The 18053-nt window shown below is 40.7% G+C and overlaps 2 protein-coding genes across 2 annotated transcripts in view; one reads left to right on the top strand and one right to left on the bottom strand.

Annotated features, from left to right (window-relative positions):
* Nucleotides 1–1279: 1279 nt before the first annotated feature.
* Nucleotides 1280–18053, top strand: part of MOB3B (MOB kinase activator 3B) — a 210126-nt gene continuing 193352 nt past the window's right edge. The window contains exon 1 of the mRNA XM_037797189.1: nt 1280–1607. The gene's annotated coding sequence lies outside the window, so the exon portion shown is untranslated. The remainder of the gene's footprint in view (nt 1608–18053) is intronic.
* On the bottom strand, nt 6266–6892 carry IFNK (interferon kappa). Its single transcript, XM_037797190.1, has one exon. The coding sequence runs from the start codon at nt 6890–6892 to the stop codon at nt 6266–6268; it is 627 nt and encodes a 208-aa protein (XP_037653118.1).

The raw sequence follows: 18053 nt of genomic DNA, 5'->3' as shown, positions 1-18053 counted from the left end.
TAATGAATAGAATTGAATGTCCTCCTAGCCCTGCCCATAACCAGCATGTCTGCACCCTGGAGGACAAGCACTGTCTCCAAGGGCAGAAGTTGGATCTCAATGTTCTGCTTTAGATTCTGAGAAAAGAAACCTTATTTTTTCTCTCTTCTTGACAGAACATAGATCATCTAATGAGAAATCCTGGAGTGGCAAAAGCCTTTGGGGTGAGAGAAAAGGGCTATTAAAGGTAATCTTGAGTAATAAAGAGATACCTCCTAATTGTTCTGGTGATGAAGAACTGAGTCATTGCCATGTGTCTGAAAGGAGTTTTAAATGCAGTGACTGGGTTTGGGTGTATAAATTTTGGAGCAGTTTTGGAATGAGGTTGCATTACTCAATGATGAAAAAAACATTTGCTTAGTAGCTGGGTTGATTGTTTCTGGCAGTTTTTGCTCAGGTTTGAGCTTTATGTTTACAATCTTTAAGATCTTCGCATTGCCCAAGTCTCACAAAATTAAGTGGAAACATTTAATCCGGGGTTGATATCATTAGACAATGACTAATACATATCTCCTGCAATTGCTGAGATGACTTGATATTGCAAAAGAGATGTATGGTTTTAGAGGTTCTCATTTAGTAGTCACAGAATCCTCTTTGGGGGGGGGATGTTTTCTCCATATATCCTAATTTCTATTTAAAATATTTTCATACCTTTTAAAAGTGTGTAGTAAGAAATGTAAAATGCAATGCTTAGTCATTCCACACTCCTCAATCAATAAACATTAAGATGGGGAATAGAAAGATGACCCAATTCTTTTTCTCTGGAAGCTTATAAATGATGAGTTCTAGGAACTTGGGACTGTACTTTCTGTATTTAGTTTACTCCTTACAACAACCTTGCGATATAGGTATTGCTATCCCCATTTTCCAGAGCAGAAAACAAGGCTCAGAGATCATAGGCCAAGATCACACACAGGTAGAAAGTGGTAAACTGCGGGTTGAGCTTCAAAGTCCAAGCGCATTCCATTACTCCCAGCTTGTTCTAATAAATCTACCAGAATCTCCAAATATTTTGGCACTTCATGGCATTTTTCAACAGTCAGAAAATCTTGGAGAAGGCAAGCGATTTCCATCTTGGTAGGTGCCCTGAAACGAGCCGTCGCTGACCCAGAAAGCATCCATTCTGATTCAATATCTTCCTCGCCGCACTGGCCAGTGGGTCGGTATATTTTCCGCAAGGTTGGCAATCCCTTTAGATTCCCTCTTTCCTCTCTCTCTTTCCGGAGGGAAGATGATCCTAAAAGCTACTTGCCTTCTCTCCCCGCGGAGCTGCCATTCAGCCGATGGCCGCCAGGGGGATCCCTCTCGGCGGCCCCGCAGTAGCCGAGCCCCGGCCGGCGGCGCGGCACGCAGGGTGCATGTGGGGGCTTCTTCCCAGCGGCAGTAACTGCAGCAGGAGCCCTGCGCTCGCCCGACCTCCAGCCAGTTCGCTGGGACCGCGCGCGCTGACCCGAGAGCCCCTCGCTTGGATCACCGCGTCGCCCCTCCTGCCCAGAGGTTGCCCTCTTCCTCTCGCGCCGGCTTCAGCTGGCCCGGCTCAGGGAGTCGACAGGGCCCCGGGGCTTAAGGTAAAAACCCGCCGTGAGTGAGGACCGGCTATGAGCGAGGGGCAGCGGCGCAGCTGCTCGCCGGGGTCGCTCCCGGGTGTCGGGGAGGAGTCGGGGGACAGAATAGCGAACCGCACTTGGGCGCGAGTGCAACAGGGGCCGGGAAGTGAAGACCCCTCTCCCCTCCGTCTGCCGCCCGCGGGCTTCCGGAGCTGCATCCCGCTTTAGACCCTTGCTTGCACCTTGGCTTCTGGCCGGCTCCTCGTGCGCGGTTCCGGAGCAGAAATGCGAGTCCAGTCCCCACCCCCGGGCTCCGGGGCCTTGATTTTAAATGATAAATAAAATCTTTCTTCCTTTGTGGTGCAAGTCTGCCTCAGAGCCCATCCCGAATGGCGGGTGCCTGCAGGGTGCGTGCTGGTCTGTGGGTGGCGGGAAGATAAACTTTTACGAAAGTGCGCCCCGACGAGGGGCGCAATGTTTGGACGCCTAGATTTTGAGGGAAGAGTATCGGCTTGGGTCCGCAAAGGGAAACTCCGCACCGTCAGCCAGGTCGCCTCCGGGGCTGCTGATGCTTCATGTAGGGGCAGGGTGTGTAAAGAACGTACAAATCCTGCGGAACCCTTGGGCCAACAACTGTCAGACATCTGGAAACCCAGCCCCTCCCGTTCCCTGCACTGGGGAAGAAGGTTAAAAACCCTTCAACTTTCCTTTGATTGCTCCTTCCCGCCTTTGGATCCCTCCCAGGAGGATAAGGGACTGACCCCCGGGGCCTGACAAGTATCTGAAACCCTAAACCTCCTCGCCCCCCCGCCCCCCGTCCGCCTCTCCGGTGACCTCCCCTCAGGGAGCGCGCCACCGAGCCGACTGAGATCGTGGCAAATGGCGTTTGTTTCTCCGCGTTTCCCCTATTGTTTGCCTTTCCAGCATCTGGAAAGCCCCTCTGCTCGCCCCCTCCCCCTCTCAGCCCCACGCCAGCCGCAGGGCCAACCCTGGCCGGAGATCCCGGCTGGGGAAAGAGAGGAGCGGGACTCCAGAGAGGCCGCCCCACCCGGGCCTTGTGGTTAGAGGGCCGGCGGAGGGAAAGTTGTTCCTTCCCCGCCTCCTGTGCTGCCTGTGGCCCAGGGCGCATTTCTCAGATCTTATCCCAGGCGCGCTGAAAAGTGCGCAGATCCTAGAGCGGTGCTGCTTTTCAGACAGTGGAAGCAAGGTTCCGCCCCAATCCAGGGTGTCTTTTGGTGGATTCCCGCATATTTCAATCTCCGGCTAAAGGCATGCGGCTGATGTGCTGCCGAGGCAGTGGGAGGGGGAAACAGCATCCCTGGCAGGCAAAAAGTCGAGGTTCTAGGGTCTGCAAGTTTCCAGGGTCAGGAGGACACGCGAGTCGCCATAAAAAGGATGTGGATGCGAATAACCTAGGGAGCTTCCAGACTTTGCCTGGCAATAACGGTTGGTTGGCTCCCTCTGGAATGAATGTGGAGTTCTGACTTCACGTAGAGCTCCACGTTTAAATCTGGTTCCTCTCTGCATTGTAGGATACGCAGACGCGGAAAGACATGGAACATAGGGCAGCAGACCTGCCAGGACGCAGCACGTACTCCGGTAGGGCAGGGTTCACTCTTTCAAGTCCCTGAAAACAGATGACTTGGAGCTAGACCTGAGTTCCCGTGTGGGTGTGCCTGTTAGTTATAGGTGGCCCTGTTTCCCCCCTTTACCTCACAAGGTAGATATTTACACGTCGTGCACATTCTTGGTGAGTGGGGATTACCTATTACAGAACCAGGACAAAAGCAAAGTAGTAACTGAAAAGGCAGGGTCCCCAGGAGGTGCTCGGAGAATCACTTTGCCTGTGAGGGGTCGGCGTGTCAATGCATCTGTTGGAGCCTCTACTTCGCCAGACCTTGCAGTTGACTTGGTGTTACCTGCTTTTTTGTGTGGGTTGCCCAATCAGTCTCTCTTCCAAAGAGATCCAGTTACTCTAGACAATTCTTTTTATCTTCCAACTTTTGATCCCTCCCCCAACCCAGGTAGGGAGGAAACGTCCTCCTGAACATTTGTGACCTATGTACCCACTCAAATATAGCTCATTTTAAGTGGAAGCTGTGTTCTTGGTTCTGCATAGTTCTGGAAGTTTTCCCTTTTACCCAACTTAATAGAACTGAGCTTCGATTTAATAAAAGAAAACAAACGAGAACTGCTAAGTCAGGAATGTGGGCACACAGAACACTTTCTCTAGCAATTCCTGGATATTACCAGTGAGACCAATAAAAGAAAAAAAGCAAATTCTTTGAAGTATTGGTAGGCACTTTACAAACGTTTAGTTATGAAAATGACCCCCCAAGGAAGATTCCTTTGAAATTTAGAAGTGTCAGCAGCAGGAGAGGAGTGACCAGAAGGACATGGATTGCTCAAGAAGTGCCCAAAGGCATCATTGGCTGAGTGAAACGACAGTCCTTGTCCCAATCTACCCCATAAGGAAAACAGTAATTATAGTGGGAGATACACGTGTACAGTTTCTTTAATTTTAGAATTAAAAATAAATCCCCCCCCCAAAAAAAAATCAATGTAGAAAACATAGAAAACACAGAGGTAAAAAATGAAAAAAAAAGTGAATATTATTAACAAGGCTACAGTGAATGATCTTATTCAATTATTTCCTTGGAATAAATTTCAAGAGGTAAGATAGCTAGTTCAAAGGGTTTGATGCACTTTTTAGGATGTTCAATTTTTCCATATTGTCCCGTGAAAAACTCACTCCAACATACACAAAAGTGTCTGTTCCCCGCACTCCACTCTCTCTTACTGTTATCTTTTCGATCTCTACCAAACTGATGGTGGTGCATGTCTTATCATCTTACTTTGCCTTTCTTTAATTACAAGTCAGATTAAACTTTTTCTCTTCATGTTATGTGTTAGTATTTCTTCTTTTGTGCTGTTGCTAGTTTTTGTACTTCCCTATTTTTCAGTGGGGGTCTTCTTTTTCTTTTTGATTTGATGTGCTCTTTGTAAAAGCCTGCTGTACTGACTTCCACTCCTACTTGTACAGTTGAACAATCTGTGTTGACTGGAGTGCTCAGCTCTCTTGGCCAGTTCTCTTCTCTACCACATAGCAAACACTTGGCAAAACTTCAACTATAAATCACTGAAAAGACTGACATGATTCCAGAAGAGTTATTAGGAACACCGGGCAAAGGCATTATTAGAGATATTCATGGAAAATGCCAAGTCTCTGTTTTTTACTTGGTAGCTATCATGTCCCAACTCCTTTTCAGCTTGTAGCAAATTTTACATTTGGAACAACTCTGTTGAATGGATCACATTACCTCACTTTATTGTCTGATGCTTCCACTGATAACCAGTATAACATGATCCATAACTTGTTGTTGTTCTTTTATATGTTTCTTCTAACACTCAGATTGAAAGTTGCCTTAGTTTTTTTTTCATAAGAATGTCTTTTTGGCTTTATCGTCTGAGCCCTGCACTTACATCAGTCTTGAATTTGAATAGTTTAGCAGCACGCTGTTAATAGCAATAGCAGGAGAGGTCTCTCGAGGGTTGAACCAGGTACATTTCACCCTCTTTCATGGGGGTTTGTAGCCACAATCTCTGTGTTAATTCTCGCTCGAAGGTAGATGATTCTGAAGTGGGATGGGAGACAGAGGAAGAGAAAATTCATTTCAGCTAGATGATAAATTAATACATATGAAGGACCACACAAGAAAAGCTAAATCAATAATCTAGGTAATCTGCACAAAATAACTTAAAAAAAGTAAGATATTAAAGAGTCATATTATTAAGAATGGCCAGTTTTCTTAACAGACACAAAGTTGTTTTAAAATTGGGACAATCCAATGTAAAAATGTTCTCTAGTATGACTCTGCTGTTTAGTTTCAGGTGTATGAAAAACAATGAAAGACACAAAATACACTTTGTAGCAATTTCAGTACATTTAGATGTAGAAATCAAATCATATACAGTAGGGATGAACACAGTTCTGCATTAGAGTCATAGACTATCAAAGATTAGAGGGGAGCTTTAATGGTCAGCTAATTCAACCATCCAATCTCACAGTGGCTCTTCATCATCTCAAGTAATAAAATACCATCCTACTCCATTTGCACCTTTTTAAACAAATCAAACTGAGAAGCAAATGGCCCAGAAATAACCACCTTTTTCCTCTGGGGAGAGAAAAGGAGAGTTTTTACTCTACAAAGGTCGTAAAAGCTCTTTTAATGTGCTGAACTTGGATAGAATCAAGAACCTTGGCAGAAAGAGGGTTATGTCATTAAGGTGTTATATTTGCAACATTCTTTGATCCATATCCTCTAATTGTTGGCTTGGTGAAGTTCATGTCGTAGAGCAAAGCAAGTACAAAATGGCACAAGGAAAGGGAAAGAGAGAATAGAAGGAGAAGATAGAGGAGGAATCCTCTTCTTTTGAAATTGTTTTCAGGACTTTCTAACAACCCCACCCAGGGGATGGCTGGTTTCACCTTTCCTTAGAGATGAACATGAAAACTATTGCAAAGTCAAGCTTTAGAGATAGCAAACATTATATAAACTACCACCAATCCAACTGAAGGCAAATTTATATAAACACAGTAATCCTTTAAAAACAAGATGGAGGAAAAGGAGGAGAAGGAACTTTTAGAGGGAAACAGAATTTAAATTCTAAAATATACCTTATTTCCTCTTGAGTAATGCTGTGAATTTCTGAAAGTAGTAGAAACATCTTCTGATTTCTATTCGGACAATCTCCCAGGCACAGTAACTGTATTTCTTATCTTTCAGGAAATTCTCTATCCTGTTGAAATATCTCCTCAGTTCTAGGTTGTTCAGTTGGGGGACACTTGCTCCTGAGTAATTAATCTCATTCTCTTTTATTTGTTTCATGTCTTCATTTTCTTTTTCTTCTTCCTCCAAACATCGTTCCAGGTACTGTATTTGCCAGTCAAGTCTGATTAGGATTTGTTTCAGGCATTTCTCTTCCCAAGTGGACTTGAAGGTGTATTGATTGAGGATGTTGAATGCCTGTATGTACATTTCATAGAAGACCTCCTTGATGTCCTTTTTCACAGGCTGGGTGTATGATAGGATCTCTTGAGGCAACTCAAAGTCTTCTATTTCTCTTAGACATTCTACAGGAAATGAATTGCTCATACTGCTTAGAAGTCTCAGATTTTGCCAGGTGACTATACTCAGGTGAACATTCAATAAGTTACAGTCCAAAGAGAGGATGTCGGTGATGAACAGACCCACAAGGCATGAAGGCCACAAACATATTCGAATCATTTTAGGCTCGATGTTCATTAATTTTCCCAAGCTAAAACATCTATGGGACCCAAAGTCAACCATGATATTTAGGTCTTAAGCATTCCTTCGTGTGCCTTTTATACACCTGAAATCTTCAGTGGGAGGAGTTTTCTTATTTGTCATTTTATGGTTCTCGAGGTTACAGCCCCTTTCCTTTGTCTGTGAGGTTTTACTAGACTTTGAGTGACTATAACTGACTTTGGAAATGTTATCTTTCTTTTCTTTTCTTTTTTTTTTTTTATAAAAATGAGCAAAGCATTGCCATTGCATTACCTTAGATGCCTGGATGATCCATCCCAGCACTACAGAATCAGCATATCAAAGACCATTGCAGAGTATTTCCAAAAGAGCTAAGAGTTGTGACTCTAATACTCATCACCCAACTCTATTACCTAAGAGACAGTGATCTTTCATGAAAGTATTTTTTGTACCTGACCCTATAGTCAAACATTCTCTCTCATTAAGCTTCATCACAGGCATCGATCAAACAATTGTTATTATTTGATTGCAAAGTCATCAGAGCATAGAATAGTTTAGGTTTTCCCAATGTTGTTAAATTAAATTTCTGTCTTTGGATGTTTTCTCTTTTTATTTGCTGTTTCTGGGTCTCAGAAAAGATAAACAACATAGAGTTTGGTCAATTTAGCATGGCACTTATCAAATGGAAGACTAGGGTGGCTTTGTTTTCTGATGCTGTCAGAAAATGTTGATACTCTTCAACAATCCTTTCTCCTTTAGTTAAAAGTGAATCAGTGCTTCCCATCCCCACCTAGCATCTCATATACCTTTGATACCTTTCTTAGATGTCTTCCCGTTGTTGTATATTTTGGGAATATTTTTCTGCTTTATTTGCTTCCTTATTATAGTATTATACATTTTCTTTTCTTTTCAGTACAGCTTAGACAGTATTTTAAAACTTCTGCTTGGCTATCTTTCCTTCTTGCTTGGAGTTTCTAGACTCTGAAAAGATTTTTGTTTATTCCTGGGTTATTGTTGTTTTCACTGAAGGCATTTATGAGTAGGCAGTCACTTTTTAGCCAAATGAATTCACATTTGAAACAATGTTACTGTGTAAATGATAGCTACCCAACATTTATAGCTTTCACTTTGGCCAAATAACCTTCTTGTGGTTATGTTCCAGACAAATGGATTCTTTTCTCCAGGAAAGTAAAATGAGATGGCATTTAAACATGGCTAGCTTATTTTACCATCTTAAAAAAAAAAAGAAATACATTCATTTTCAATAAAGCCTTTTCAGAATGGTAAGTAACCATGGTCCCACAAATATGGCAGACTTTGATTAGAAATTTGGCATAAGAAGTTCTTGTCTAAATCAGTTAGCTGCACCAAAGGCTGATTGTGGACAAGAGAGATTTCTTACAATTCTGGCTTTTTGGACTGGTTTCCTATGAAAAGAAAATTTATTACATATATTACTCTTTATGCTCTATCTATATAAATGTGATTTCCCAGACAGATTTCTTGGGCTGACCAATTTTGAAAGATAATTAGGAAAATGGGCTTTTCCATACACTTTAATAGGCTTGTAAATTGACACAACTTTCATAGAGAGCTCTGGCCATATGCAGCGAAAGCCTTAAAAATGTACATAATTTTTGATTCAGGAATTCTCCCTCTAGAAATTTATCCCCAATAAATAATGATGGATGTACTTAAAGACTTAGCTGTCAATAAGTTTATCACAGCCAAAAACTGGAGACAATTTAAATGTTCAACAACAGGGGTTTGGTAAAATAAGCCGTTAGTAGAAAGCTGCTGTGCAAGCATTAAAAATAATGTGGTGGGAGCATAGTTTGTCACTTGGATTAGTAGCTTAAAAATAAGTTTGCGTAGTAGTATGTAGAGTCTGATATCATTTTATTAAATATAGATATATGCATATATGTACAGAAAACTCTATTAGAATATATGCTAAAATATTGTTATCTCTGACTAGAAAAATAATGGGTGATTTTTATCTTAATATTTTTTACCTATCTAGATTTTCTAAGTTTTCTGAAGTTAGCATGTATTTATTTAAGGCAAAACTGTTTTTAAAGGAAGAGAAAATTTAAAAGAAAGGTTATAATACTTTTTTCCACTTAAATATTTCCACTCTAGGGTATTTCAAAATATGAATTTTCCCTAAGGCTCAGTTTCAGTTCAGTTAATATGAATAGCAGAATATGTGGAGTTCAATGTACAATCCTTGCAACTTTTCCGTTTGATTTTTTTCAAATATATATATGCACGTCTATATGCATGACTGTGTGTATATATGTGTGTGTGGAGAGAGTATGAGAGAGAGAAAATACAATACTAGAGACTTTATAGTGCAAAGCATATCTGAGGGCCATACCTTCCTCTTACATAAATAACTTCTATCTAAAACTTCTTGAACCATCCCAGTTAGAAATGCTGGCTCCTCTTTTGGGCTTTTACAATGCTTTCTCTCCCTTAATTATGGCTTTCTTTTATAGATAACTGTTTAAGTGTTGAGTTCCGATTTTGTGCACTTCTCCCCCACCTGCCCGGGGTGCCTGGTATACCTTGTACTTGTTTGAGGCACTTTTCTACACCAACCAAGCTATGAGATTTTTCAATATATTATTAGGCTAAGAGATTCAGCTCATAGGCAGTGGACAGGGCTGCAGAACTGGCTATTGTCAGCCACCTTGAAGTTCCCTGTATTTTCTGCCATGCACAATTTTGTCATTTTAACCCTCCCTCCCCCAGTTTCCTCTCTCTACTGTCATTCTAATGTCATAACCTCATTTATTCAAAAATGTATTTTTAGGTTTTACCCTGTGCCTATCACTGGGATAGTTCCTGAAGAAAGAGGAATAAGGTATAGTCCATGATTTCAAAGAGTCCATGGTGGAAGAAGCAGGCGTGTTCTGAGTGGTTTGGGTAGCAGAAGTACTTCTTAGGGCTTTCCTATATCATTGACCTCATTCTCCATTTGATGTAAATGTTAATTGATGCTGATGTTGGCAATATTCATGACAAAGGTAGAAAGAAAAAAGGTTGGCATGCTTTCTTGCCTCTCTTCCACTATTAGGGTTGCCAGATTTAGCAAATAAAAATATAGAATGTCCAAGCAATGTTTGGGACATATTTATATAAAAAAGTATTCATTGTTTATCTGAAATCCGCATTTAACTAGGAGTCCTGTATTTTATCTGGCAACTGTCTCCACCATGCAAGCTCCCACTGGCCTCTCAGAACAGAGCTCAGATATGATGCTTTCTGCATGAAGCCTTCCCTCTACTACCTTTTCACCTTTCACAGCCTTCAGTTGCATTCAGTTGCATTCGATTTCATTTCTCTGTGCTTGCTGTGCTTGTGCACAGTCTGAAAAGGGTATGCTCTAAAACAAAAAGTACACACACTCATATGTGTACATTCACACTTAATTGCTCTGATTAGAAGCACTGTTGAATGATCACTCATTGGTTTTGCTTCTGTTCTACTAAGCCATGATGTCTGAATGTATCTCAATGTTTAGTCAGAAACTTGAACAGAATGACAATGTTAGGAAACACGTTTATCTTGAAATTCATCTGTCACAACTTCCCAGTATCTTGTTAGTGGAATAAGCATTGATATGACTTACATGTTGTTTCCATGATGTTTCCATGATGTTTCCATTCATTTTCCTAGCATGTCTTGGGATGATTGATATGTGAGCAAGTTTTCCTCATAGAGAAAGCTGTATAGCAGGGGCTTCCCTGTTGTTGATAGAACTGTGTGATATTCATGTAGATTAAAGGTTAACAGTAATGGGCAAGACACAATTTGTTTGACAAAATGGAGATGAGACATTTCAGTCTAGACGAAATACCTGTGATTCAGCTAAGGGGCATTTGGCACCTGCTGGTAAGATTTATTGCTCTCCCTGAGAAGGCAGGTTTCAAACCAGGGTAAGAGTAACATGTTGATCATCCATGTTACTCAGTACATGAAAGTAAATCATTCCATTTGTGGGATCAGAAGGTGATGGCGGCACTGATTTTTGAGCCCAGTAGAGAGGCCAGGGATGGGAAGCTCTAGTCCATGCCCAGAAAAAATTCCCACAGGATGTGTGGACAAACAGTCACACAAAGTTGTATGCAGTTATCTTAGCCCTAGGCCAACCCTGTGGGCTCCATCAACTTGGTGTTTCACTCATTCTTACTGTCTCCTACATCGGGATCCAACCTCTTCCATGGTCCTCTGGTTCTTTCTTGGCTGTTCTTCTTTTAATGATGAACCTGTTGTAGAAATTTTAAATTACTACCCAAGTAATTCATGGATATGTCCATACTGTAAATATTCAAGCATTTCAGGTAAAGTGAAAGTTTTGCTTGACAACTCATTCTCACCTCATCCCACTCTCCTCCCCTGCAGGAACAAGGTTTGATATGTACCCTTGTTTGATATATGTCCCCCCACTAACACTAAGTTCTGTGAGGGCAGGTGCAACAACTGGCTTTTTGCTACTCTCTCAAATGCCTAGTAGATCCCACAGAGTGGGTGGGGTGGGAATACTTGTATATTTTTTTAGTTGCCAAAACAGGATTATAAAAATTATGATATGCTTTGAAATTCAATCCTGTATGTGTACCTATATGACTGGATTTATGACAAAATTTAGAAATACTATAAAGAATCTATGTGATAACCCTTTCTGACTGTGAGGCCAAGGATAAATGGCCCATCAGACCAGGTCCATCACAGTGCCTGGTATATAGTAGGTGCTGAATAAGTTATTTGTTGGATGACCGAAATAAGATATTGAGACCGTGTCTCATTGACATGGAAGTTATCTCATGGTTTAGTTCTTTTGGAATAGGGATACGGGGAGGACAAAGTCAGGTGTGGGGAAAAATGGAGGAGTTCATAGGTAGACGGCAGCTCCGACATCCATTTAATTCTGTTGCTTTATCTTTGGGATTCCTAAGGCTGGTTAGCTCATGGACACTTTTATACCTCTACGCTAGTGATAGCACACAATTTTGCACTGTTTGTTGACTCATATGTCTTCCCCTCCAGACTAGAAATGTGTCTCATTCATTTTTATCCATGACACCTCTTACATGAAGAGGCTAAATGTTTGTTGAGTAAAATAACCCCCATATGATTTCTTGTGGTTCTTGCGTATGATTGGGTATTAACTATTCAGGTAAAATTTCTGAGAGATTCTAGGACAATCCACACACCCCCACTCCCCACCCCCGCCAGCATATTGCTACTTCTTTGTACTAGATGCTCCAAGTAGCTGTCATTTTATTGTATCACTCTTAGGGAGGCTCTTCGGGCAAACTAACACTCCGTTCTCTTTTACAGCCCAGCTGCAGATTATGCACATACTAACTTCCTATGCAGGTACACAGGAATAATTTGTGCTCTTAGAAAATGATCCCTGATAAAAAGAAATTTAACATGTTGGTTTAAGTATTTAAGTAAATAAATACGCACCATCAGTAAAATTTACTCCCTGCTTTGGTATTACTGGAACATTTTCCATCTATATCATTTTTCCACTGTTGGTTTCTCTGGATCTTCTCAAATTCTAATGGGGCTTTCACTTCTGGGGTAGGTAGTAAGAGTGTCAGATGGTGGCAATGAAAAATATCACTTACCAGAATAATCTATCTCTTTACCCACTGAGTAGTTGTGAATGTCTTCCCAGACCATATCCAAGAGTGCCTGTAGTCTGGGAAGAAATGACATGAGTGGAATGGATGGTAGAAAGAAATGTCCTTTTGTCTTGGATAAATATTTTAAAAGGAGATGGAGTTGCAGAGATGAGCAGTGTCTTCTTTTAGTTACTATCAGCTTGCATGTGGTCATAAGGTTTCCAGACAAAGAACAAAGAATGGCATTATTATGGAAAAAATTTAAGTGGGTTTTTATTAGACTGGCAGAGCCTTCCCATGCCCCAAATTTTACGGTTTCTTTGTGTCTGAGCAATGCCTGGGTTGGGAGTGGTGTCTGGGAATAATCTCTAAGGGCCAGGGGAAATGGGGGAAGGATCTCTTTATTCCTGCCTGCACCCCTGTCCCCCTAGGTAGCACAGACACTAAATCATAGAATTTAGGATTGGAAGGGTCCTTAGAGATAGACCATTGGGGCCAGAGGAGTGAAGTGACTTGCCCAAGGTCACTTTACTTGGGGGCAGAATCAAGCTATGATCCAGGTCTCCTGATCTCAACACCATCAGTTTAACTCTTTGAGTGGCAAATGGAGAACCCTTTGCCCTTGCCCCTACCCATAAGAGGACCCTTCAGGAGCCAGGAGAGGGGTATTCTGGAGTCCCAAGGCTGTCCCTGCTTCCAGGCCAGGCAGGGATGCCAATACTCAAGCTCTTGCTCGTATTTCACAAGTGATTCTCAGCTCTGTGGAAAGACTTTAGCAAAAAAAAACAAAAAACAAAAAACAACAACAACAAAAAAAAACGAATTACATCTATCACCCCTAATTTTTCTACAGAGTTATTTAGAATTTTACAAATAAAGATTCTTTGGTTTCTCAGATTCCTAGGTCAGTTGAAGCCTAAAGTGGTTGCCCTAGAGAAGTGTCTTGCAGTGGATTTCCTGAGAGATGCTCGACTTTCCCCTACCTCTGAAATTAATTTATTTATATGTTAATTTACCTACTTATTTTCCTTGTTCACCATTGTATCCCCAGTGCTTAAATATAGCAGACACTTAATAAATATTTATTCAGTATTTTACTTTATGAATATATTTTAATTTAAATTGAATTTCAGCTCAGTTCAACAGCTCTACCTCTTGGTAGAACTATGTAACCTCGAGCAAGTTACTTAAACTTTCTATGTCTCAACTGTAAATAGGCAAATAACAGTACCAACCTCAAAGGGTGGTTGTGGAGATGTAAAGTGCTGAAAACAGTGTCTGGTACATAATAAATGATCAATAAATGATAGATATCATTATCATTTTCATTATTATCCTCTAGTGCCAACAGTGTTAGATGCAATGTTAAATTCCAGGAATATAGGGAGCATTTGTATTAGTACTTGTAAGTCAGTCAACATGATCAGCCAGACGTTGTTTTTAAGTATTTTTTGGTAACAATTCACATAGTTATTAATAGTAATAAAGGATACTATTTCTTTATTAAGTGTCAACACTTTACATAAATTATCTTTAATTCTGATAGCTACTACAATGTAGAGCTTATTATCCTCAATTTGAAGAAAAGGAAATGAAAGCTTGGAAATATTAAGTGGTTGGCCCAAGGTCACACAGCTAGAATTCCATGGAATCAGGATGCAAACCTAGTTCTGTCTGAGACCACATTTTCTTTCTATAGGATTTAGGGTTAAAGGGAATTTAGTGTAAAATTTCCTATATGTATCTGGGCATTAATAGCTTATGTCATTCCCCAAATGATTGGAGGCAGCTTGTAGAAATATATCCAATAGAAGAGAATAAAAAGTAGTTTAAAAAATCAGCGTTGATAGAAAACAAGATGAAGTCAGGGGTTCAGTTACAATATAAGAATGCATGTCATAAAGTTCAGTGTCTTTATTGCAGAGGGTTGCAAATCTGTCTCTGGGTTTTCTAGAAGCAAAGAGGGAAAAATGGTCTGTTAAGGTATTCACAGTATTAAAAATAATAAAGCAAAACAAACAAAAACAAAATAACAAAGCTAACTCTTTAGTAGAAGCAAAGCTTTTCTCAGTACTGAAGCCTGGGAGAAATTCCTCCCGTGGACCTCCAAAAAGAGAGCACTGTGGGATGTCCTGGGCAAAGACCCCAGCAACTTCCTTACAGGAGCAGCTGCCATCACTACCACAGGTGTTGCAGGGCTGATTCTCATAAACTTCCTCCACATTGGTTAATGCCACACTGCCAATGTGCAGCTCTTTGGCAGATGTTCTGCAGGGGCTTGCTGGTTTTTCTTGTGTTAAGCTGCATACTGGAGTTCAGCAGTTCCGCTGAATTGGAGGAGCATTTCTTTATTGTGGCATCAAGAGGGAAGAAGTGTGGTCACAGTGCTGGCATTCTCAGCAGCTTTGAGGGTGGAGAGCCTGTCCTGACATTTTCAGAGCCACTGCCCAGATCCAATCCTGCATTTTCTATTATATGCACAGAGAACTGTAGGGAAAACAACGTGAAGGCACCACTCATTTCCATTTCATCACAACTGGGAAATAAGCTATTCTGTTAGATCGATCCAGTGCCATAAACAAAAGCAAAGTGTGCGGACTTCCACATAGCTGTAGGTTTGATTTGCTGTATACTGACTCCTCTAAGAGCTCTTATCGTACTATGGAAATCTAAATAAGTGGCTTGTGCTTTTACCTTATGTTGAGGAGGCTTTTTTTTTTCTCCCTGAAAGGCTTTTTCATATATTGAATGCCTTACAGTTCAAAGCCAGGATAACCTTGTGTCCCCAAATATGATAATTTGGTATTAAGATATATCCTTTTAGGGTTATCAGTTTTGTAAACTTGAGTAGTATTTCTTTAAGAGTAAAACTCACTTTTTGAAAAGGGCCATGTGAATGGCCCCAGAACTAAAAATTCTTCCCATACCCAGGAAAGATGCAGTATAGAGAGGAGAATTTGGGATTGCCTTATAAAAAGACGGGCCTTTACTCATCCCCAGTGGGATAGGGCAGGAACACGCATTGCCAAATGTGATAATACGGATTCTCATGGATGGTCCCAGGTGCTGAGACAAAGAATGCTGAAGTTATCTAATACATATACATTTCATCCATCCATCCATCTATCCATCTGTCCATCCAACTTTGGGGATATGATGTCCAAGAAAAGTAGAAAACACACGAAAAAATTTCCTGCCTTCACAGAGTATTCAGCTTTTCAGACAATAAAGAATAAAATTGCAAAGTGTGTTAAGTGCTATGAAGGAAATAAATGAGTGAGAAGGTGATTGGGGGAGATGATAGGCAAATTGAGACATGAAGGATGAAAAAAAGGCAGCAAAGTAAAGAGCTGGAGGGAGAGCACTTCAAGCAGAGAGCACAGCAGGTTCAAAAGCCCTCATGGGAAAGAACTTGGATGCTCAAGGAACATGAAGGAGACTAGTTGGGTTGGAGTATAGAGAGCAGGGAGGTTGAGGTTGGGTAGTATGTGGTAGGCCGTGATAGAGTTCCAGTTTTATTTCAAGACTATTAAAAAACATGAATGAGTGTTAAGCAGGAGAGTGGTGTGATATGACATGCAGTTTAAAGAGATCACTTTGTGGCCCCTGTGGAGAACAGTTTGGAGAAAGTTCTAGAGTAGAAGCAAAAAGCCCAGGTCAATAGTAGGCTGTTTGACTAGATCAGGTGAGAGAGGTGGTGACCTAGGCAAAGATAAGAGCAGAGGAAATGGAGAATGTAAGGGATTTGCGACATGTTTTTGAAGTAAGTTACTTATGTATTTGGGTCCAGGCTGACGTCTGTGATCACTGAAGGCAATTTACCGGAGGTGCCACTGATAATCCATTTGGTTATAAGGTCTTTACTAAATTAAGACAGTAGTTTTTTGTTTGTTTGTTTGTTAGTTTTTAGTAGGGAAGTTGTAGGTTTACAAAAAAATGAGGCAGAAAATACAGAGTTTCCATATACCACCCGTTCCCCCTGTCCATTGTTAATGGCTTGCTTCAGTGTGGTACAGCACAATAGCTTTTTAATAACCAGAAAAGAATCTCATTTGGCATTAGATCTTGAACTAGCCTTAAACTAGGTTACATCCTTTATAATTTAGTCAACAATATAAATCATTTACTTAATTGATCTGAGTTTGGCATTGAAACTTGAATTTCCCAAGTTTGGTTTGAGGAAATACAGCCCCTGATGTATTTCCTGAGTACACAGAACAAATGCACACCTTCATATGTTTTAACAGTTACTTGAATGAGTTTCATGACAGATTTAAACCATGGTAACTATCTACAGTCAAATCACAATGGAATATAACCATAGAGTCCTGAAGTTCGGAAATGATACCAATCTATTATTTACTAAATAGACATGAGGGCTATAGGTTTAATTTTCAGAAACATTGAACAGTGCTAAGTTCTGACACAAACAATACTCCTCTGAAATGCTGGTGTTTAATAGGCTGGATTAAGATGTTCCTATCACTAAAATCAAGTAAGGCTGTCTTTTCTCATGTCAAGTATTAAATAAGTGAAGTGAATTTTTTAAATTTTTAGGTTTTCAGCCATAGTTTTCTTAAACTTTTGGTACCCCTGACGGCTTACTTGAATTCAGTCTACAATGATAAGTTAGTTTTGCCTTATTTAATAATTTTATGAAATGGTGTCTGATTTGGCACACAATGACTGATTCACTATTTTATAAGTCATATATCAGTATTTCATAATATTCTGCAAAAATCTCAGGACTTCAGATGTTCCAGATGCTAGATGCTGTAACAAACACATCCCAAAAGCCAGAATGTCTCAAATATGATAAAAATATTTCTCACTCCTGTAAAATTTGGAACAGGGGTTCTTGAGCTGTGGTTGGCTCCCTTCCAAGCCATGACCAGGGACACTGACAGCTTCTGTCTTGTGGCTCTACCATTGTCCATGAGGCACCCAAAGTTAACAGGCCTATCTGCATCAAGCCTGGGCAAAGGGGCAAGAGCACAGAGGAACATGAATGGGAGGCTTTTAGGGGCTAGACTTGGAAGGGTCACATCATTTGTAGTCACATCCCATCAGCTGGAATTTAGTCAGACACAGCCAAGAGCAAAAGATGCCAGGAAATTGTCCAGCATGTGCCCAGGATGAGTAATAGTTTAATGAACTATCTCTGCCATACTTCGGTCCATTTGGAAAAGCATTCTAGCAATCAAAAGGTATTGGAACTGATATGAGTTGGCTCAGGCAATTGGGTTGGCATGATTGGGCATATTATTGATGCCCAATAAAGATTTTTTGAAACAATTAAATTAGAGAGAATTGGGGTTGTCAGCCATAGACAGCTTTTTAGTGGGGTTATTATTATTTTTTTTTTCTCTCTAAAGCGTAGAAGAAGTACTATTGAAATAAAAGAATTTCCATAATTGGCCTTCTTGAGAGAAAAAAAAAAGCATGCCTCTAACAAGAAAACTATTTTTGTAGAAAGGCACTGTCATTTGCTTTCATTAAAAAAAGAGCCCATAGAGCCTATTTACCACGGGAACAAC

This window comes from Choloepus didactylus, chromosome 10, assembly GCF_015220235.1.
Source record: "Choloepus didactylus isolate mChoDid1 chromosome 10, mChoDid1.pri, whole genome shotgun sequence".
In the NCBI taxonomy this organism is placed as follows: Eukaryota; Metazoa; Chordata; class Mammalia; order Pilosa; family Megalonychidae; genus Choloepus; species Choloepus didactylus.
This window is presented reverse-complemented; position numbering and strand designations above follow the sequence as displayed.